Genomic DNA, 23,776 nt, shown 5'->3' on the forward strand with positions numbered 1-23,776 from the left:
GAGTGGGGAGAAATACAACTGGAAATGAAAATCTGGCTTTGTGATATGATAAACTAAGTTACCAGGATTCGGATACGGATACGGATCCGGATCCGGATCCGGATCCGCTAGTTTTTTGAAAATCTAAGATCCGGATACGGCAAGGATACGTCACGTACAATATATATATATATATATATATATATATATATATATATATATATATAAACTTTTAAAAAACATCTTAAAGCTAAAAAATCAAATACTCCATGAAACCATCAAACATTTTTAGTTTTTAGAACATTGAATGATAAAATCATAAATATGAAGATTAAAACATTGAAATGGTGCATCGTCCCTCATACAAAGTAACAAAAAGGTCCAAGGATAAATTATAATATATTTAAAAGTCAAATTATAATATATTAATATTATCCATAAACAATTAAAAATTAAATTGTAAATACATTAAAAAAAATTAAATTTAAATTTTAAATACATTTTAAAAATTTAAATAACATGATGGCTTAAAATTTTAAATAACATATATTAAATATTAATATAACTGTTATTATTATGTTATATAACATATATTATATAACATATATATATATAAATATTAAATAATAAATATACGAATATAATATATATAACTGTTATTAAACATTAATATATTAAACCTTAAACATTAAACAGTAAATAACATATATTAAATAATAAATATTAATATAACTGCTATTATAATGTTATATAACATATATATATATAAATATTAAATAATAAATATACGAATATATCATATAACTGTTATATTAACATACAAATATATTATATAACTGTAATATTACAATATGAATATATTAAATTATTAATATAACCGTGCATATATTAACTCCGCATCCCGATATATAACTGTTATATTAACATACAAATATATTATATAACTGTAATATTACAATATGAATATATATTATATAACTGTAATATTACAATATGAATATATTAAATTATTAATATAACCGTGCATATATTAACTCCGCACCCCGATATATACTGTTATATTAACATACAAATATATTATATAACTGTAATATTACAATATGAATATATTAATATAACCGTGCATATATTAACCCCGCACCCCGCACTACGCTACGCTATATTATATATAACTGATAACAATAATTGAATAATGTATTAAAAATTTAATTCCCTGGTTAACGCTTAAACCGGCGGGATCCGTATCCTGTAAAGGCTAGCGGTTTCCAAAATCTGTGTATTTAAAAAATATGCATTTTCACTGTAAAGGCTAGCGGTTTCCAAAATCTGTGTATTTAAAAAATATGTATTTTCACCGTATTTTGGAGTATCCGTATCGAGATCCGGTTCAGATCCGTGGATCCGGCAATACTCCACCTGCCTGTGCCGGATCCGGTAACTTAGATGATAAACCATTAAAAACAAATTTATGAAGAAAATAGTGGGGATCTAACAGAAGTCAAACTAAAACATTAAAATAACTAACAAACGGAGAAATGATAACTAACATTTTTCGAAAAGTCAATGGCATAAGTCTTGATGGCACATCCGAGCCTTTCGGGGCTCCATCACCTCCGGGTTTGGACTGCCCACAGTTTGGCTCCTAGTGTCACGCTACTCACTACTCGCTATGGGGTATGTATATATAATAACTACAAAGCTACATAACTTGTGATAACATTATATAATATCTGAGTCATCTATGAAGTGAAATGGAAGACGATATAATTATTTTTCAACACAAACTGCAGGTTGGCATGCAAGGAGATCCAAACCCACCCTCAACGTGATAATAGGCAGATACAAAATGGAAGACGATATAATTATTTTTCAACACAAACTGCAGGTTGGCATGCAAGGAGATCCAAACCCACCCTCAACGTGATAATAGGCAGATACAAAGGGAGATACGGCATTAGGAACAGAGGCGGATGACACCACCCTAATAACTTTGATGCTGATTGCTAGAGCTGATATTCTACTTTCATTGTTGAAACCGCTTTGAAACCATGCAATCAACTGGAAGGCATTAAGAACAATATGTTGGATATGTAAAGAAAGGATATCAGTTCTGTCTATCAAATTGATTCAAATATTTTCTTTATACGTGAATATTGTGAAAGAATAACGCATACCAGAACACCGCGGTGGTTTGCAACAGATCGCCAATTGAAGTGGGAAGGTTGTCAAATTGCACTGGACCTCAAACGCTATACCAATTCACTGGTCTGAAACCGTAATGTATAAAACCAAAGACAAACTCTATAGTAACAAGGTAAAGACAAAGCTTTTAAATAGACACTTGTCACACATGCAAAAAGAAATGTATAATACAAAAACATATTTCAAACACGTAAAATATCGTGGGGCCCACAACATTACTTCTGTCTCGTTTGAATGTCCAGCGTCTCTACGTCCAGCGTGTCTACCTCGTTTGAATGTCCAGCGTGTCTACCTCCTACCTTCAGTTTGCAAAGCCTCGTCTAAATGGGAAGCTTGAGACCATGTTTCCTACGAAAGCGTGAGACCATGTTTACAAGAAGAAAGGATTAGAGTTTTAATGGCATCAACAATGCGAGCCAGGTGCCAAAAACTATCCGGCCATAAAACAGACAGCTAGCTAGCTAGCTTCGAACATTCTATTTAGAGTTTTATTGGCATCAATAATGCGAACCAGGTGGCTCGGAGAGGAGGCCGAGAGGGGCGGTTATTCGTAGACATCAGTCAGCTCGAAATGCGGCGGGACGAGTGGCTGGAGCCGCACCCTATCTCTTTAGTAGGGGGTTTCTATCCTAGTCACTTAGTGCCATATATGTTTCCTGTCCGCAAGGATGAGTATAACTCAACTCGAGCCGAGCTGTATCAAGCAGTATGAATACGGAGGGGCAAGGATTTCGATCAATCAAGGGCAAATCCTGGTCAGTCAGGGCTTTCACGAAAGCCTGTCCCGGAGCGCTGTAGCTCCTCCGAGGAGCGGAATCGTACCCTCAAGGGGCGGCTAAATTTTTTATTGCCCTCAAGCTTCCATAGCACGAACATTCCGTTTCTTGATCGAAAACTGAACTTGCAATTTTTGTTGATGAATTCAGGAAGCAGGCAGCTGGTACTGAAGGTGTTTGTGGCCCTCATACAAAGGCCTGTAGCGGACAACAGAAAGCGTAGGGAAAAAGGTTACTGGTTACTGGTTTGCAACTTTACTATGCTGCGTTAAGGTTTTCTGGAAAATCGACACTGAGACTGTCATGCTTTTATTTCTATGAAATGAAAATCGATACTGAGACTGTCATGCCTAGGTTCTCTATTTTTCCAGGGCAAGGGCAACCTGGTTTCTGCGCAATGTTAAGGAGGTGCAAAGACCCATTAGCTCTTCTGGATTCAGACCAATATAAAAGACTAAAATACTTAAATTCTTGATCAATAATTTCCAAGTTCATGTTTGTTCCTCAGAGTGAATTCGACATTGAAACCCAGAATGGATTGCAGGGAACCAAAAAGCTGGATGTAGCGGGGGACGGATGCATAGATGCAGTAGAATTGGAGATCGGTGAAAGACCTAATGTTGAATGGTGCATTTTTGTTCCATCCGGCACCGGGGTGCCCAATAGATATGCCTTAGCTTCCAGTATCCGGGCAAAGCCAATGTTCCTTATGGAAAGCATTATCCAGGAGCACAACATCTTAAAGGGCAGGTAAGTATCGAATGGGAAAACCCTATTCCTCCTTCAATTTTCTTGACAAAGGTAGATAGAACCATAGTAGTGTTTAAAATGTTGGAAAATTACTCTAACCACCGTGTCATGCCTAGGTTCTCTATTTTTCCAGGGCAATGGCAACCTGCTTTTCTGCGTTGTGTCAGGGTTTTCTAGAAAATCGACACTGAGACTGTCATGCCTTTATTTCTACGCAGGGTTCTCTATTTTCCAGTGCAAGGGCAACCTGCTTTTCTGCGTTGCGTTAGGTTTTTCTGAGGCTGTCATGCTCCTGAGATCAACTGGTAAAATCGACTCATCACAGGAAAAATCTTATGATCCCAATATATATTTCTGTTGGGAAGAATAATGACATGAATATAACAGAAGCTTACCTGGGTCCGGATTGAACAGATGAGTAGTAGTTGTGGGCCTGTCTGTTAGGCATGTTGTAAGGTAATATTCTCTTTTGCAGAGTGTCTCTGCTCCTCAAACTAGCTGGTCGACACTCTCTGCTTCGCTCCTCTGCTCCTCGAACTTACTCCGGAGAAAGCATTTCTAGACCACCAAACATCTGGCACACTTCAACCGTATGCAAACATCTGGCACTTGCAGGATGCAGGACACTGCATGCCGGACACGGAGAACAGGTACCAAAAACTTAGGACAAACTAAGTTGTGCTTTCCATAAAATGTTCAGCTCGGCAAACTTTGGATATCTTACTTTTACCCGAACATGAGCTTCTTGAAAGCTGCGAAGCCCGCAATAAGACCCTCAACTTTGTTGTCCAATCAGAAATTACGTAATAAATTTTATATTATTTTCTAATATGAAAACTTTCGTTAAAGTTGTGATGCACATCAATTTTTTTTGGTCAAACAGAAGATTAATATGTCGTCATAACAGATCGCCAATTGAAGTGGAAAGGCTGTCAAATTGCACTGGACCTCAAACGCTATAAAACCAAAGACAAACTCTATAGTAACAAGGTAAAGACAAAGCTTTTAAATAGACACTTGTCACACATGCAAAAAGAAATGTATAATACAAAAACATATTTCAAACACGTAAAATATCGTGGCGCCCACAACTTTACCTCTGTCTCGTTTGAATGTCCAGCGTCTCTACGTCCAGCGTGTCTACCTCGTTTGAATGTCCAGTGTGTCTACCTCCTACCTTCAGTTTGCAAAGCCTCGTCTAAATGGGAAGCTTGAGACCATGTTTCCTACGGAAGCGTGAGACCATGTTTACAAGAAGAAAGGATTAGAGTTTTAATGGCATCAACAATGCGAGCCAGGTGCCAAAAACTATCCGGCCATAAAACAGACAGCTAGCTAGCTAGCTTCGAACATTCTATTTAGAGTTTTATTGGCATCAATAATGCGAACCAGGTGGCTCGGAGAGGAGGCCGAGAGGGGCGGTTATTCGTAGACATCAGTCAGCTCGAAATGCGGCGGGAGGAGTGGCTGGAGCCGCACCCTATCTCTTTAGTAGGGGGTTTCTAGACTAGTCACTTAGTGCCATATCTGTTTCCTGTCCGCAAGGATGAGTATAACTCAACTCGAGCCGAGCTGTATCAAGCAGTATGAATACGGAGGGGCAAGGATTTCGATCAATCAAGGGCAAATCCTGGTCAGTCAGGGCTTTCACGAAAGCCTGTCCCGGAGCGCTGTAGCTCCTCCGAGGAGCAGAATCGTACCCTCAAGGGGCGGCTAAATTTTTTATTGCCCTCAAGCTTTCGTAGCACGAACATTCCGTTTCTTGATCGAAAACTGAACTTGCAATTTTTGTTGATGAATTCAGGAAGCAGGCAGCTGGTACTGAAGGTGTTTGTGGCCCTCATACAAAGGCCTGTAGCGGACAACAGAAAGCGTAGGGAAAAAGGTTACTGGTTACTGGTTTGCAACTTTTCTGTGCTGCGTTAAGGTTTTCTGGAAAATCGACACTGAGACTGTCATGCTTTTATTTCTATGAAATGAAAATCGACACTGAGACTGTCATGCCTAGGTTCTCTATTTTTCCAGGGCAAGGGCAACCTGGTTTTCTGCGCAATGTTAAGGAGGTGCAAAGACCCATTAGCTCTTCTGGATTCAGACCAATATAAAAGACTAAAAAACTTAAATTTTTGATCAATAATTTCCAAGTTCATGTTTGTTCCTCAGAGTGAATTCGACATTGAAACCCGGAATGGATTGCAGGGAACCAAAAAGCTAGATGTAGCAGGGGACAGATGGATAGATGCAGTAGAATTGGAGATCGGTGAAAGACCTAATGTTGAATGGTGCATTTTTGTTCCATCCGGCACCGGGGCGCCCAATAGATATGCCTTAGCTTCCAGTATCCGGGCAAAGCCAACGTTCCTTATGGAAAGCATTATCCAGGAGCACAACATCTTACAGGGCAGGTAAGTATCGAATGGGAAAACCCTATTCCTCCTTCAATTTTCTTGACAAAGGTAGATAGAACCATAGTAGTGTTTAAAATGTTGGAAAATTACTCTAACCACCGTGTCATGCCTAGGTTCTCTATTTTTCCAAGGCAATGGCAACCTGGTTTTCTGCGTTGTGTCAGGGTTTTCTAGAAAATCAACACTGAGACTGTCATGCCTTTATTTCTACGCAGGTTTCTCTATTTTCCAGTGCAAGGGCAACCTGCTTTTCTGCGTTGCGTTAGGTTTTTCTGAGGCTGTCATGCTCCTGAGATCAACTGGTAAAACCGACTCATCACAGGAAAAAGCTTATGATCCCAATATATATTTCTGTTGGGAAGAATAATGACATGAATATAACAGAAGCTTACCTGAGTCCGGATTGAACAGATGAGTAGTAGTTGTGGGCCTGTCTATTAGGCGTGTTGTAAGGTAATATTCTCTTTTGCAGAGTGTCTCTGCTCCTCAAACTAGTTGGTCGACACTCTGTGCTTCGCTCCTCTGCTCCTCGAACTTACTCCGGACCTCGAACTTACTCCGGAGAAAGCATTTCTAGACCACCAAACTCCTCAAACTTACTCCGGCCGGAGAAAGCATTTCTAGACCACCAAACATCTGGCACACTTCAACCGTATGCAAACATCTGGCACTTGCAGACATCTGGCACTTGCAGGATGTAGGACACTGCATGCCGGACACGGAGAACAAGTAAGCTAGAACAGGTACCAAAAACTTAGGACAAACTAAGTTGTGCTTTCCATAAAATGTTCAGCTCGGCAAACTTTGGATATCTTACTTTTACCCGAAAATGAGCTTTGAAAACCAACAATATTTATTTTATAGGAAAGTATATAACGAAACATGGGCATTCATTGATATTACCAACCTCTACCTCGCTAGGTTCTGGGTACGTTTCATGGGCTACAAAGAGGCACATCACACTTTTACTGTTCCATTACATGTTTACAAACTGATTATAACTTGCATTAAAAGCTTGTAATTTTCAAAGATATATTATTCAAGAACTCAAAATTTACTTTAAACCTTACAGTGTTTTCCTTCAATTCCTAAGCAGATCTGTAACAAGACCAACACATTCAACCCGTCCATAAGAACACTTTATTTCTACAGCCCAACAGTTTGCAACATGGTGAGCCATTTTTTTCTATAAATTCTAATTGAAACACATACACTCCTTATCAATTCCAAGTTCTATTAGAAACACATAGGTCCATCCTATGAAGTACCCCAGCATCTCATTGTTAACAATGCCCTGTCCATAAGAAGGAAGCTTGATATTTTCAATGGGTGCATGACAAAGAAATAATTTAAGATAACATTGTCATAGTAGGCTACTAACTAGACTTAATAACGAATTTGACAAGATGCACTTATCTGAGCTTATTAACCATAATATTAAATTCCATTGTGATTTGTATACATGTTGACATCAAAAGAGCTTTCTGATCTTTGCAACAGATTCCCAAAGACAAATCTTTAAGGGTGATTTTAGAGCCATTTTCTCTTCCCAAATTACAAATCAACAACACTTTGAACTTTGGATGAGATTTATCATCAAGATTGACAAAGTGTTCAATCTTAACAAGTGTGAATTATCATTCTCTCAAGAGCCCTTGACGGGGTGATATTTGTAATGTTTACAACTAATTGTCATTCCATAGTAATAATGCATATTAAATGTATACAGGAAGAGAGAAATTGAATCATGCATGAGAAACCAGATTTGAAGAGAAATTAATAAATGATTAAAAGGATAGTAAGCCTCATTTCTAAAGATCTAACCAATTTGAGCATGTGCAAATCGAAGCTTGCTTCCGTCATAGTAATAAAGGTCCTTGAAGTTCACAAAAAATACCTTCTGCAGTCTCTGAATGTAGATAATCTGTAGAATGAAACTCAAAGCTATTACACACCTCTTTACAAATAATCTCATTTGAGTTTTAAGAAATAGAAAAATACAAGGGAATCATTATCTTTTAGGGTATTGGTTTCTCAAATGTTCTTATAAATAAATAACAGATCTTCCCTGATTCTAAACGGCACTACTGAATTTATTGCATTTGGAATACAACATAAAAAGAACATAATTCTGTTTATGTATTTTCTTTTATGAAAGACATATAGCACTAAAGAAACAACTCTAGAATTTTGGTAAATTGTTGAAGGTTGGCATCATGGACAATGCTTACCCTAGACTCAATCCTGATGGGCATATAGAGATGGAAAACATAAGATTGAATGGAGAGGGATCTGAATAATTATCTTTTTTGTATCCAAGGTGGTTAATCCATATTCTTTGATCTTTGTACCCAAATATTTAGCAGAAATCTCATCTAGAACCACCAAGATTTGTTTCAATTCATTTAGCTTATGTGGCCACAATAAAACACTCTTATTTTCTCATCTTTGACCATCAGATTTGTGAAATTTTGAACATGCCCAAATTCTTTTAGGATGACTTTAGGCATGACACATGGGAAATCAACCTCCAACATGTTCTCTTCTAAGACATAGTGCTACAAACATAAATCACATATAATTGTTTTCATATTTTAAACTACCAGCAGTAAAAATGATATTATAATTTGCAAAATGTAACTGGTACAAGATACATGCATTTACTACAGACCACATCCAACTACGAGTTTCAACTAATTTATCACAATATTGTGGTTGTGCTAGATAGCTAAGCTTTAAATTAGAACCTAGATTTTTACTCGCTTAAGTGCTAAGTTACCGGATCCGGCACAGGCAGGTGGAGTATTGCCGGATCCACGGATCTGAACCGGATCCGGATACGGATACTCCAAAATACGGTGAAAATACATATTTTTTAAATACACAGATTTTGGAAACCGCTAGCCTTTACAGTGAAAATGCATATTTTTTAAATACACAGATTTTGGAAACCGCTAGCCTTTACAGGATACGGATCCCGCCGGTTTAAGCGTTAACCAGGGAATTAAATTTTTAATACATTATTCAATTATTGTTATCAGTTATATATAATATAGCGTAGCGTAGTGCGGGGTGCGGGGTTAATATATGCACGGTTATATTAATATATTCATATTGTAATATTACAGTTATATAATATATTTGTATGTTAATATAACAGTTATATATCGGGGTGCGGAGTTAATATATGCACGGTTATATTAATAATTTAATATATTCATATTGTAATATTACAGTTATATAATATATTTGTATGTTAATATAACAGTTATATGATATATTCGTATATTTATTATTTAATATTTATATATATATATGTTATATAACATTATAATAGCAGTTATATTAATATTTATTATTTAATATATGTTATTTACTGTTTAATGTTTAAGGTTTAATATATTAATGTTTAATAACAGTTATATATATTATATTCGTATATTTATTATTTAATATTTATATATATATATGTTATATAATATATGTTATATAACATAATAATAACAGTTATATTAATATTTAATATATGTTATTTAAAATTTTAAGCCATCATGTTATTTAAATTTTTAAAATGTATTTAAAATTTAAATTTAATTTTTTTTAATGTATTTACAATTTAATTTTTAATTGTTTATGGATAATATTAATATATTATAATTTGACTTTTAAATATATTATAATTTATCCTTGGACCTTTTTGTTACTTTGTATGAGGGACGATGCACCATTTCAATGTTTTAATCTTCATATTTATGATTTTATCATTCAATGTTCTAAAAACTAAAAATGTTTGATGGTTTCATGGAGTATTTGATTTTTTAGCTTTAAGATGTTTTTTAAAAGTTTAAATATATATATATATATATATATATATATATATATTGTACGTGACGTATCCTTGCCGTATCCGGATCTTAGATTTTCAAAAAACTAGCGGATCCGGATCCGGATCCGGATCCGTATCCGGGTAACTTAGCTTAAGTGTGAGAGAATGGTAGGCCTATGATAAGATGAACAAAATCTGAGAGAAAAAGCCACACATAGACTTCACAAATAGTAAATAAACAACGACTAGCTACCAATCTTTATTAGTTGGTAAAGCAGGGGCATTTCTTAGACCCCACTAAGGCTCACAGTTTCATGTGATTTGGACCAGGTGCAATCCTGCAAAATTTAGTAGAATATATGCCTCCAACCATGGTTTCTAAACCAATGAGATTTTTCCAGTGTCATAAACCAGCTACATTCCATTGTAATAAAACTTGAATGAGGAAATGCACATTTGTAGAAGAGATATAAAAGGAAGAATCTTATCAAATGAACCAATAAAGAGTAAAAAAATTTCTTTTAAAAAGTTTAAAAACTGAAACTAAGAGAGATTAGGACCCTCAAACAACAGGGGAATGACGCACAACGTAAAACAGAAAGTATTATAATCAACATGAAATAAATGAAACTGGGAACATTGAAGACTTATGTAAGCAATATAACGCACTAAAAATGAGAGCTACGCTAATATAAACTAGAGGAACAACCCTTCTTTCTTGGAAGTTATGTTTTTGCTTATAGGCCCATCATACATCGACATAGAAGTTTTCGCTTTATCACTCATGCACTATATAAATAACCATTGAAAGGGTAAAGTTGGAGTGGGGAGAAATACAACTGGAAATGAAAATCTGGCTTTGTGATATGATAAACCATTAAAAACAAATTTATGAAGAAAATAGTGGGGATCTAACAGAACTCAAACTAAAACATTAAAATAACTAACAAACGGAGAAATGATTACTAACATTTTTCGAAAAGTCAATGACATTAGTCTTGATGGCACATCCGAGCCTTTTGGGGCTCCATCACCTCCGGGTTTGGACTGCCCACAGTTTGGCTCCTAGTGTCACGCTACTCACTACTCGCTATGGGGTATGTATATATAATAACTACAAAGCTACATAACTTGTGATAACATTATATAATATCTGAGTCGTCTATGAAGTGAAATGGAAGATGATATAATTATTTTTCAACACAAACTGCAGGTTGGCATGCAAGGAGATCCAAACCCACCCTCAGCGTGACAATAGGCAGATACAAAGGGAGATACGGCATTGGGAACAGAGGAGGATGACACCACCCTAATAACTTTGACGCTGATTGCTAGAGCTGATATTCTACTTTCATTGTTGAAACCGCTTTGAAACCATGCAATCAACTGGAAGGCATTAAGAACAATATGTTGCATATGTAAAGAAAGGATATCAGTTCTGTCTATCAAATTGATTCAAATATTTTCTTTATACGTGAATATTGTGAAAGAATAACGCATACCAGAACACCGCGGCGGTTTGCAACAGATCGCCAATTGAAGTGGAAAGGCTGTCAAATTGCACTGGACCTCAAACGCTATACCAATTCACTGGTCTGAAACCGTAATGTATAAAACCAAAGACAAACTCTATAGTAACAAGGTAAAGACAAAGCTTTTAAATAGACACTTGTCACACATGCAAAAAGAAATGTATAATACAAAAACATATTTCAAACACGTAAAATACCGTGGGGCCCACAACTTTACCTCTGTCTCGTTTGAATGTCCAGCGTGTCTACGTCCAGCGTGTCTACCTCGTTTGAATGTCCAGCGTGTCTACCTCCTACCTTCAGTTTGCAAACCCTCGTCTAAATGGGAAGCTTGAGACCATGTTTCCTACGGAAGCTTGAGACCATGTTTACAAGAAGAAAGGATTAGAGTTTTAATGGCATCAACAATGCGAGCCAGGTGCCAAAAACAATCCGGCCATAAAACAGACAGCTAGCTAGCTAGCTTCGAACATTCTATTTAGAGTTTTACTGGCATCAATAATGCGAACCAGGTGGCACGGAGAGGAGGCCGAGAGGGGCGGTTATTTGTAGACATCAGTCAGCTCGAAATGCGGCGGGAGGAGTGGCTGGAGCCGCACCCTATCTCTTTAGTAGGGGGTTTCTATCCTAGTCACTTAGTGCCATATCTGTTTCCTGTCCGCAAGGATGAGTATAACTCAACTCGAGCCGAGCTGTATCAAGCAGTATGAATACGGAGGGGCAAGGATTTCGATCAATAAAGGGCAAATCCTGTTCAGTCAGGGCTTTCAAGAAAGCCTGTCCCGGAGCGCTGTAGTTCCTCCGAGGAGCGGAATCGTACCCTCAAGGGGCGGCTAAATTTTTTATTGCCCTCAAGCTTTCGTAGCACGAACATTCCGTTTCTTGATCGAAAACTAAACTTGCAATTTTTGTTGATGAATTCAGGAAGCAGGCAGCTGGTACTGAAGGTGTTTGTGGCCCTCATACAAAGGCCTGTAGCGGACAACAGAAAGCGTAGGGAAAAAGGTTACTGGTTACTGGTTTGCAACTTTTCTGTGCTGCGTTAAGGTTTTCTGGAAAATCGACACTGAGACTGTCATGCTTTTATTTCTATGAAATGAAAATCGATACTGAGACTGTCATGCCTAGGTTCTCTATTTTTCCAGGGCAAGGGCAACCTGGTTTTCTGTGCAATGTTAAGGAGGTGCAAAGACCCATTAGCTCTTCTGGATTCAGACCAATATAAAAGACTAAAATACTTAAATTCTTGATCAATAATTTCCAAGTTCATGTTTGTTCCTCAGAGTGAATTCGACATTGAAACCCGGAATGGATTGCAGGGAACCAAAAAGCTGGATGTAGCGGGGGACGGATGGATAGATGAAGTAGAATTGGAGATCGGTGAAAGACCTAATGTTGAATGGTGCATTTTTGTTCCATCCGGCACCGGGGCGCCCAATAGATATGCCTTAGCTTCCAGTATCCGGGCAAACCCAACGTTCCTTATGGAAAGCATTATCCAGGAGCACAACATCTTACAGGGCAGGTAAGTATCGAATGGGAAAACCCTATTCCTCCTTCAATTTTCTTGACAAAGGTAGATAGAACCATAGTAGTGTTTAAAATGTTGGAAAATTACTCTAACCACCGTGTCATGCCTAGGTTCTCTATTTTTCCAGGGCAATGGTAACCTGGTTTTCTGCGCTGTGTCAGGGTTTTGTAGAAAATCGACACTTAGACTGTCATGCCTTTATTTCTACGCAGGGTTCTCTATTTTCCACTGCAAGGGCAACCTGCTTTCCTGCGTTGCGTTAGGTTTTCTGAGGCTGTCATGCTCCTGAGATCAACTGGTAAAATCGACTCATCACAAGAAAAAGCTTATGATCCCAATATATATTTCTGGTCGGAAGAATAATGACATGAATATAACAAAAGCTTACCTGAGTCCGGATTGAACAGATGAGTAGTAGTTGTGGGCCTGTCTGTTAGGCGTGTTGTAAGGTAATATTCTCTTTTGCAGAGTGTCTCTGCTCCTCAAACTAGCTGGTCGACACTCTCTGCTTCGCTCCTCTGCTCCTCGAACTTACTCCGAACCTCGAACTTACTCCGGAGAAAGCATTTCTAGACCACCAAACTCCTCAAACTTACTTCGGCCGGAGAAAGCATTTCTAGACCACCAAACATCTGGCACACTTCAACCGTATGCAGACATCTGGCACTTGCAGGATGCAGGACACTGCATGCCGGACATGGAGAACAGGTAAGCTAGAACAGGTACCAAAAACTTAGGACAAACTATGTTGTGCTTTCCATAAAATGTTCAGCTCGGCAAACTTTGGATATCTTACTTTTACCCGAAAATGAGCTTTGAAAACCAACAATATTTATTTTATAGGAAAGTATATAACGAAACATGGGCATTCATTGATATTACCAACCTCTACCTCGCTAGGTTCTGGGTACGTTTCATGGGCTACAAAGAGGCACATCACATTTTCACTGTTCCATTACATGTTTACAAACTGATTATAACTTGCATTAAAAGCTTGTAATTTTCAAAGATATATTATTCAAGAACTCAAAATTTACTTTAAACCTTACAGTGTTTTCCTTCAATTCCTAAGCAGATCTGTAACAAGACCAACACATTCAACCCGTCCATAAGAACACTTTATTTCTACAGCCCAACAGTTTGCAACATGGTGAGCCATTTTTTTCTATAAATTCTAATTGAAACACATACACTCCTTATCAATTCCAAGTTCTATTAGAAACACATAGGTCCATCCTATGAAGTACCCCAGCATCTCATTGTTAACAATGCCCTGTCCATAAGAAGGAAGCTTGATATTTTCAATGGGTGCATGACAAAGAAATAATTTAAGATAACATTGTCATAGTAGGCTACTAACTAGACTTAATAAAGAATTTGACAAGATGCACTTATCTGAGCTTATTAACCATAATATTAAATTCCATTGTGATTTGTATACATGTTGACATCAAAAGAGCTTTCTGATCTTTGCAACAGATTCCCAAAGACAAATCTTTAAGGGTGATTTTAGAGCCATTTTCTCTTCCCAAATTACAAATCAACAACACTTTGAACTTTGGATGAGATTTATCATCAAGATTGACAAAGTGTTCAATCTTAACAAGTGTGAATTATCATCCTCTCAAGAGCCCTTGACGGGGTGATATTTGTAATGTTTACAACTAATTGTCATTCCATAGTAATAATGCATATTAAATGTATACAGGAAGAGAGAAATTGAATCATGCATGAGAAACCAGATTTGAAGAGAAATTAATAAATGATTAAAAGGATAGTAAGCCTCAATTCTAAAGATCTAACCAATTTGAGCATCTGCAAATCGAAGCTTGCTTCCGTCATAGTAATAAAGGTCCTTGAAGTTCACAAAAAATACCTTCTGCAGCCTCTGAATGTAGATAATCTGTAGAATGAAACTCAAAGCTATTACACACCTCTTTACAAATAATCTCATTTGAGTTTTAAGAAATAGAAAAATACAAGGGAATCATTATCTTTTAGGGTATTGGTTTCTCAAATGTTCTTATAAATAAATAACAGATCTTCCCTGATTCTAAACGGCACTACTGAATTTATTGCATTTGGAATACAACATAAAAAGAACATAATTCTGTTTATGTATTTTCTTTTATGAAAGACATATAGCACTAAAGAAACAACTATAGAATTTTGGTAAATTGTTGAAGGTTGGCATCATGGACAATGCTTACCCTAGACTCAATCCTGATGGGCATATAGAGATGGAAAACATAAGATTGAATGGAGAGGGATCTGAATAATTATCTTTTTTGTATCCAAGGTGGTTAATCCATATTCTTTGATCTTTGTACCCAAATATTTAGCAGAAATCTCATCTAGAACCACCAAGATTTGTTTCAATTCATTTAGCTTATGTGGCCACAATAAAACACTCTTATTTTCTCATCTTTGACCATCAGATTTGTGAATTTTGAACATGCCCAAATTCTTTTAGGATGACTTTAGGCATGACACATGGGAAATCAACCTCCAACATGTTCTCTTCTAAGACATAGTGCTACAAACATAAATCACATATAATTGTTTTCATATTTTAAACTACCAGCAGTAAAAATGATATTATAATTTGCAAAATGTAACTGGTACAAGATACATGCATTTACTACAGACCACATCCAACTACGAGTTTCAACTAATTTATCACAATATTGTGGTTGTGCTAGATAGCTAAGCTTTAAATTAGAACCTAGATTTTTACTCGCTAAGTGTGAGAGAATGGTAGGCCTATGATAAGATGAACAAAATCTGAGAGAAAAAGCCACAAATAGACTTCACAAATAGTAAATAAACAACGACTAGCTACCAATCTTTATTAGTTGGTAAAGCAGGGGCATTTCTTATATCCCACTAAGGCTCACAGTTTCATGTGATTTGGACCAGGTGCAATCCTGCAAAATTTAGTAGAATATATGCCTCCAACCATGGTTTCTAAACCAATGAGATTTTGTCATAAACCAGCTACATTCCATTGTAATAAAACTTGAATGAGGAAATGCACATTTGTAGAAGAGATATAAAAGGAAGAATCTTATCAAATGAACCAATAAAGAGTAAAAAAAATTCTTTTAAAAAAGTTTAAAAACTGAAACTAAGAGAGATTAGGACCCTCGAACAACAGGGGAATGACGCACAACGTAAAACAGAAGTATTATAATCAACATGAAATAAATGAAACTGGGAACATTGAAGACTTATGTAAGCAATATAATGCACTAAAAATGAGAGCTACGCTAATATAAACTAGAGGAACAACCCTTCTTTCTTGGAAGTTATGTTTTTGCTTATAGGCCCATCATACATCGACATAGAAGTTTTCGCTTTATCACTCATGCACTATATAAATAACCATTGAAAGGGTAAAGTTGGAGTGGGGAGAAATACAACTGGAAATGAAAATCTGGCTTTGTGATATGATAAACCATTAAAAACAAATTTATGAAGAAAATAGTGGGGATCTAACAGAACTCAAACTAAAACATTAAAATAACTAACAAACGGAGAAATGATAACTAACATTTTTCGAAAAGTCAATGACATAAGTCTTGATGGCACATCTGAGCCTTTCGGGGCTCCATCACCTCCGGGTTTGGACTGCCCACAGTTTGGCTCCTAGTGTCACGCTACTCACTACTCGCTATGGGGTATGTATATATAATAACTACAAAGCTACATAACTTGTGATAACATTATATAATATCTGAGTCGTCTATGAAGTGAAATGGAAGACGATATAATTATTTTTCAACACAAACTGCAGGTTGGCATGCAAGGAGATCCAAACCCACCCTCAACGTGATAATAGGCAGATACAAAGGGAGATACGGCATTAGGAACAGAGGCGGATGACACCACCCTAATAACTTTGACGCTGATTGCTAGAGCTGATATTCTACTTTCATTGTTGAAACCGCTTTGAAACCATGCAATCAACTGGAAGGCATTAAGAACAATATGTTGCATATGTAAAGAAAGGATATCAGTTCTGTCTATCAAATTGATTCAAATATTTTCTTTATACGTGAATATTGTGAAAGAATAACGCATACCAGAACACCACGGTGGTTTGCAACAGATCGCCAATTGAAGTGGGAAGGCTGTCAAATTGCACTAGACCTCAAACGCTATACCAATTCACTGGTCTGAAACCGTAATGTATAAAACCAAAGACAAACTCTATAGTAACAAGGTAAAGACAAAGCTTTTAAATAGACACTTGTCACACATGCAAAAAGAAATGTATAATACAAAAACATATTTCAAACACGTAAAATATCGTGGGGCCCACAACTTTACCTCTGTCTCGTTTGAATGTCCAGCGTCTCTACGTCCAGCGTGTCTACCTCGTATGAATGTCCAGCGTGTCTACCTCCTACCTTCAGTTTGCAAAGCCTCGTCTAAATGGGAAGCTTGAGACCATGTTTCCTACGGAAGCGTGAGACCATGTTTACAAGAAGAAAGGATTAGAGTTTTAATGGCATCAACAATGCGAGCCAGGTGCCAAAAACTATCCGGCCATAAAACAGACAGCTAGCTAGCTAGCTTCGAACATTCTATTTAGAGTTTTATTGGCATCAATAATGCGAACCAGGTGGCTCGGAGAGGAGGCCGAGAGGGGCGGTTATTCGTAGACATCAGTCAGCTCGAAATGCGGCGTGAGGAGTGGCTGGAGCCGCACCCTATCTCTTTAGTAGGGGGTTTCTATCCTAGTCACTTAGTGCCATATCTGTTTCCTGTCCGCAAGGATGAGTATAACTCAACTCGACCCGAGCTGTATCAAGCAGTATGAATACGGAGGGGCAAGGATTTCGATCAATCAAGGGCAAATCCTGGTCAATCAGGGCTTTCACGAAAGCCTGTCCCGGAGCGCTGTAGCTCCTCCGAGGAGCGGAATCGTACCCTCAAGGGGCGGCTAAATTTTTTATTGCCCTCAAGCTTCCGTAGCACGAACATTCCGTTTCTTGATCGAAAACTGAACTTGCAATTTTTGTTGATGAATTCAGGAAGCAGGCAGCTGGTACTGAAGGTGTTTGTGGCCCTCATACAAAGGCCTGTAGCGGACAACAGAAAGCGTAGGGAAAAAGGTTACTGGTTACTGGTTTGCAACTTTTCTGTGCTGCGTTAAGGTTTTCTGGAAAATCGACACTGAGACTGTCATGCTTTTATTTCTATGAAATGAAAATCGATACTGAGACTGTCATGCCTAGGTTCTCTATTTTTCCAGGGCAAGGGCAACCTGGTTTTCTGCGCAATGTTAAGGAGGTGCAAAGACCCATTAGCTCTTCTGGATTCAGACCAGTATAAAAGACTAAAATACTTAAATTCTTGATCAATAATTTCCAAGTTCATGTTTGTTCCTCAGAGTGAATTCGACATTGAAACCCGGAATGGATTGCAGGGAACCAAAAAGCTGGATGTAGCGGGGGACGGATGGATAGATGCAGTAGAATTTGAGATCGGTGAAAGACCTAATGTTGAATGGTGCATTTTTGTTCCATCCGGCACCGGGGAGCCCAATAGATATGCCTTAGCTTCCAGTATCCGGGCAAACCCAACGTTCCTTATGGAAAGCATTATCCAGGAGCACAACATCTTACAGGGCAGGTAAGTATCGAATGGGAAAACCCTATTCCTCCTTCAATTTTCTTGACAAAGGTAGATAGAACCATAGTAGTGTTTAAAATGTTGGAAAATTACTCTAACCACCGTATCATGCCTAGGTTCTCTATTTTTCCAAGGCAATGGCAACCTGGTTTTCTGCGTTGTGTCAGGGTTTTCTAGAAAATCAACACTTAGACTGTCATGCCTTTATTTCTACGCAGGGTTCTCTATTTTCCAGTGCAAGGGAAACCTGCTTTTCTGCGTTGCGTTAGGTTTTCTGAGGCTGTCATGCTCCTGAGATCAACTGGTAAAATCGACTCATCACAGGAAAAAGCTTATGATCCCAATATATATTTCTGTTGGGAAGAATAATGACATGAATATAACAGAAGCTTACCTGAGTCCGGATTGAACAGATGAGTAGTAGTTGTGGGCCTGTCTGTTAGGCGTGTTGTAAGGTAATATTCTCTTTTGCAGAGTGTCTCTGCTCCTCAAACTAGCTGGTCGACACTCTCTGCTTCGCTCCTCTGCTCCTCGAACTTACTCCGGAGAAAGCATTTCTAGACCACCAAACTCCTCAAACTTACTCCGGAGAAAGCATTTCTAGACCACCAAACATCTGGCACACTTCAACTGTATGCAAACATCTGGCACTTGCAGGATGCAGGACACTGCATGCCGGACACGGAGAACAGGTAAGCTAGAACAGGTACCAAAAACTTAGGACAAACTAAGTCATGCTTTCCATAAAATGTTCAGCTCGGCAAACTTTGGATATCTTACTTTAACACGAAAATGAGCTTCTTGAAAGCTGCGAAGCCCGCAATAAGACCCTCAACTTTGTTGTCCAATCTTACGTAATAAATTTTATATTATTTTCTAATATGAAAACTTTGGTTAAAGTTGTGATGCACATCAATTTTTTTTGGTCAAACAGAAGATTAATATGTCGTCATAACAGATCGCCAATTGAAGTGGAAAGGCTGTCAAATTGCAGTGGACCTCAAACGCTATAAAACCAAAGACAAACTCTATAGTAACAAGGTAAAGACAAAGCTTTTAAATAGACACTTGTCACACATGAAAAAAGAAATGTATAATACAAAAACATATTTCAAACACGTAAAATATCGTGGGGCCCACAACTTTACCTCTGTCTCATTTGAATGTCCAGCGTCTCTACGTCCAGTGTGTCTACCTCGTTTGAATGTCCAGCGTGTCTACCTCCTACCTTCAGTTTGCAAAGCCTCGTCTAAATGGGAAGCTTGAGAGTCTGAGACCATGTTTCCTACGGAAGCGTGAGACCATGTTTACAAGAAGAAAGGATTAGAGTTTTAATGGCATCAACAATGCGAGCCAGGTGCCAAAAACAATCCGGCCATAAAACAGACAGCTAGCTAGCTAGCTTCGAACATTCTATTTAGAGTTTTACTGGCATCAATAATGCGAACCAGGTGGCACGGAGAGGAGGCCGAGAGGGGCGGTTATTCGTAGACATCAGTCAGCTCGAAATGCGGCGGGAGGAGTGGCTGGAGCCGCACCCTATCTCTTTAGTAGGGGGTTTCTATCCTAGTCACTTAGTGCCATATCTGTTTCCTGTCCGCAAGCATGAGTATAACTCAACTCGAGCCGAGCTGTATCAAGCAGTATGAATACGGAGGGGCAAGGATTTCGATCAATCAAGGGCAAATCCTGGTAAGTCAGGGCTTTCACGAAAGCCTGTCCCGGAGCGTTGTAGCTCCTCCGAGGAGCGGAATCGTACCCTCAAGGGGCGGCTAAATTTTTTATTGCCCTCAAGCTTCCATAGCACGAACATTCCGTTTCTTGATCGAAAACTGAACTTGCAATTTTTGTTGATGAATTCAAGAAGCAGGCAGCTGGTACTGAAGGTGTTTATGGCCCTCATACAAAGGCCTGTAGCGGACAACAGAAAGCGTAGGGAAAAAGGTTACTGGTTACTGGTTTGCAACTTTTCTGTGTTGCGTTAAGGTTTTCTGGAAAATCGACACTGAGACTGTCATGCTTTTATTTCTATGAAATGAAAATCGACACTGAGACTGTCATGCCTAGGTTCTCTATTTTTCCAGGGCAAGGGCAACCTGGTTTTCTGCGCAATGTTAAGGAGGTGCAAAGACCCATTAACTCTTCTTGATTCAGACCAATATAAAAGACTAAAATACTTAAATTCTTGATCAATAATTTCCAAGTTCATGTTTGTTCCTCAGAGTGAATTCGACATTGAAACCCGGAATGGATTGCAGGGAACCAAAAAGCTGGATGTAGCAGGGGACGGATGGATAGATGCAGTAGAATTGGAGATCGGTGAAAGACCTAATGTTGAATGGTGCATTTTTGTTCCATCCGGCACCGGGGCGCCCAATAGATATGCCTTAGCTTCCCGTATCCGGGCAAAGCCAACGTTCCTTATGGAAAGCATTATCCAGGAGCACAACATCTTACAGGGCAGGTAAGTATCGAATGGGAAAACCCTATTCCTCCTTCAATTTTCTTGACAAAGGTAGATAGAACCATAGTAGTGTTTAAAATGTTGGAAAATTACTCTAACCACCGTGTCATGCCTAGGTTCTCTATTTTTCCAGGGCAATGGCAACCTGGTTTTCTGCGTTGTGTCAGGGTTTTCTAGAAAATCAACACTGAGACTGTCATGCCTTTATTTCTACGCAGGTTTCTCTATTTTCCAGTGCGACGGCAACCTGCTTTTCTGCGTTGCGTTAGGTTTTTCTGAGGCTGTCATGCTCCTGAGATCAACTGGTAAAATCGACTCATCACAGGAAAAAGCTTATGATCCCAATATATATTTCTGTTGGGAAGAATAATGACATGAATATAACAGAAGCTTACCTGAGTCCGGATTGAACAGATGAGTAGTAGTTGTGGGCCTGTCTATTAGGCGTGTTGTAAGGTAATATTCTCTTTTGCAGAGTGTCTCTGCTCCTCAAACTAGCTGGTCGACACTCTGTGCTTCGCTCCTCTGCTCCTCGAACTTACTCCGGAGAAAGCATTTCTAGACCACCAAACTCCTCAAACTTACTCCGGCCGGAGAAAGCATTTCTAGACCACCAAACATCTGGCACACTTCAACCGTATGCAAACATCTGGTACTTGCAGACATCTGGCACTTGCAGGATGCAGGACACTGCATGCCGGACACGGAGAACAAGTAAGCTAGAACAGGTACCAAAAACTTAGGACAAACTAAGTTGTGCTTTCCATAAAATGTTCAGCTCGGCAAACTTTGGATATCTTACTTTTACCCGAAAATGAGCTTTGAAAACCAACAATATTTATTTTATAGGAAAGTATATAACGAAACATGGGCATTCATTGATATTACCAACCTCTTCAAAGCCAACAATATTTATTTTATAGGAAAGTATATAACGAAACATGGGCATTCATTGATATTACCAACCTCTACCTCGCTAGGTTCTGGGTACGTTTCATGGGCTACAAAGAGGCACATCACATTTTTACTGTTCCATTACATGTTTACAAACTGATTATAACTTGCATTAAAAGCTTGTAATTTTCACAGATATATTATTCAAGAACTCAAAATTTACTTTAAACCTTACAGTGTTTTCCTTCAATTCCTAAGCAGATCTGTAACAAGACCAACACATTCAACCCGTCCATAAGAACACTTTATTTCTACAGCCCAACAGTTTGCAACATGGTGAGCCATTTTTTTCTATAAATTCTAATTGAAACACATACACTCCTTATCAATTCCAAGTTCTATTAGAAACACATAGGTCCATCCTATGAAGTACCCCAGCATCTCATTGTTAACAATGCCCTGTCCATAAGAAGGAAGCTTGATATTTTCAATGGGTGCATGACAAAGAAATAATTTAAGATAACATTGTCATAGTAGGCTACTAACTAGACTTAATAAAGAATTTGACAAGATGCACTTATCTGAGCTTATTAACCATAATATTAAATTCCATTGTGATTTGTATACATGTTGACATCAAAAGAGCTTTCTGATCTTTGCAACAGATTCCCAAAAACAAATCTTTAAGGGTGATTTTAGAGCCATTTTCTCTTCCCAAATTACAAATCAACAACACTTTGAACTTTGGATGAGATTTATCATCAAGATTGACAAATTGTTCAATCTTAACAAGTGTGAATTATCATTCTCTCAAGAGCCCTTGACGGGGTGATATTTGTAATGTTTACAACTAATTGTCATTCCATAGTAATAATGCATATTAAATGTATACAGGAAGAGAGAAATTGAATCATGCATGAGAAAACAGATTTGAAGAGAAATTAATAAATGATTAAAAGGATAGTAAGCCTCATTTCTAAAGATCTAACCAATTTGAGCATCTGCAAATCGAAGCTTGCTTCCGTCATAGTAATAAAGGTCCTTGAAGTTCACAAAAAATACCTTCTGCAGTCTCTGAATGTAGATAATCTGTAGAATGAAACTCAAAGCTATTACACACCTCTTTACAAATAATCTCATTTGAGTTTTAAGAAATAGAAAAATACAAGGGAATCAATATCTTTTAGGGTATTGGTTTCTCAAATGTTCTTATAAATAAATAACAGATCTTCCCTGATTCTAAACGGCACTACTGAATTTATTGCATTTGGAATACAACATAAAAAGAACATAATTCTGTTTATGTATTTTCTTTTATGAAAGACATATAGCACTAAAGAAACAACTCTAGAATTTTGGTAAATTGTTGAAGGTTGGCATCATGGACAATGCTTACCCTAGACTCAATCCTGATGGGCATATAGAGATGGAAAACATAAGATTGAATGGAGAGGGATCTGAATAATTATCTTTTTTGTATCCAAGGTGGTTAATCCATATTCTTTGATCTTTGTACCCAAATATTTAGCAGAAATCTCATCTAGAACCACCAAGATTTGTTTCAATTCATTTAGCTTATGTGGCCACAATAAAACACTCTTATTTTCTCATCTTTGACCATCAGATTTGTGAAATTTTGAACATGCCCAAATTCTTTTAGGATGACTTTAGGCATGACACATGGGAAATCAACCTCCAACATGTTCTCTTCTAAGACATAGTGCTACAAACATAAATCACATATAATTGTTTTCATATTTTAAACTACCAGCAG

At 37.7% G+C, this 23,776-nt stretch overlaps 1 protein-coding gene across 22 annotated transcripts in view; it reads right to left on the reverse strand.

The window, feature by feature from the left end:
- The window catches only part of LOC149216240 (beta-galactosidase 9-like), a 56,849-nt gene that overhangs the window by 19,363 nt on the left and 13,710 nt on the right, over positions 1 to 23,776 (reverse strand). For 9 of the 22 annotated variants that reach the window (XM_089392728.1, XM_089392726.1, XM_089392722.1 and 6 more), the window contains 3 exons: positions 22,992 to 23,091; positions 14,808 to 14,907; positions 7,940 to 8,039 (listed from right to left, as the gene is read on the reverse strand). In XM_089392728.1, coding sequence (XP_089248854.1) covers positions 14,843 to 14,907; positions 22,992 to 23,091 — 165 coding nt within the window. In that variant the 3' untranslated portion in view covers positions 7,940 to 8,039; positions 14,808 to 14,842. The other 13 variants (XR_016251108.1, XR_016251107.1, XR_016251106.1 and 10 more) reach the window with 8 other exon arrangements.

The sequence above is a fragment of the Pinus tabuliformis genome, chromosome 1_1 (assembly GCF_031772625.1).
Source record: "Pinus tabuliformis cultivar Carrire ecotype Pingquan chromosome 1_1, CPIR1, whole genome shotgun sequence".
NCBI classification, from domain to species: Eukaryota; Viridiplantae; Streptophyta; class Pinopsida; order Pinales; family Pinaceae; genus Pinus; species Pinus tabuliformis.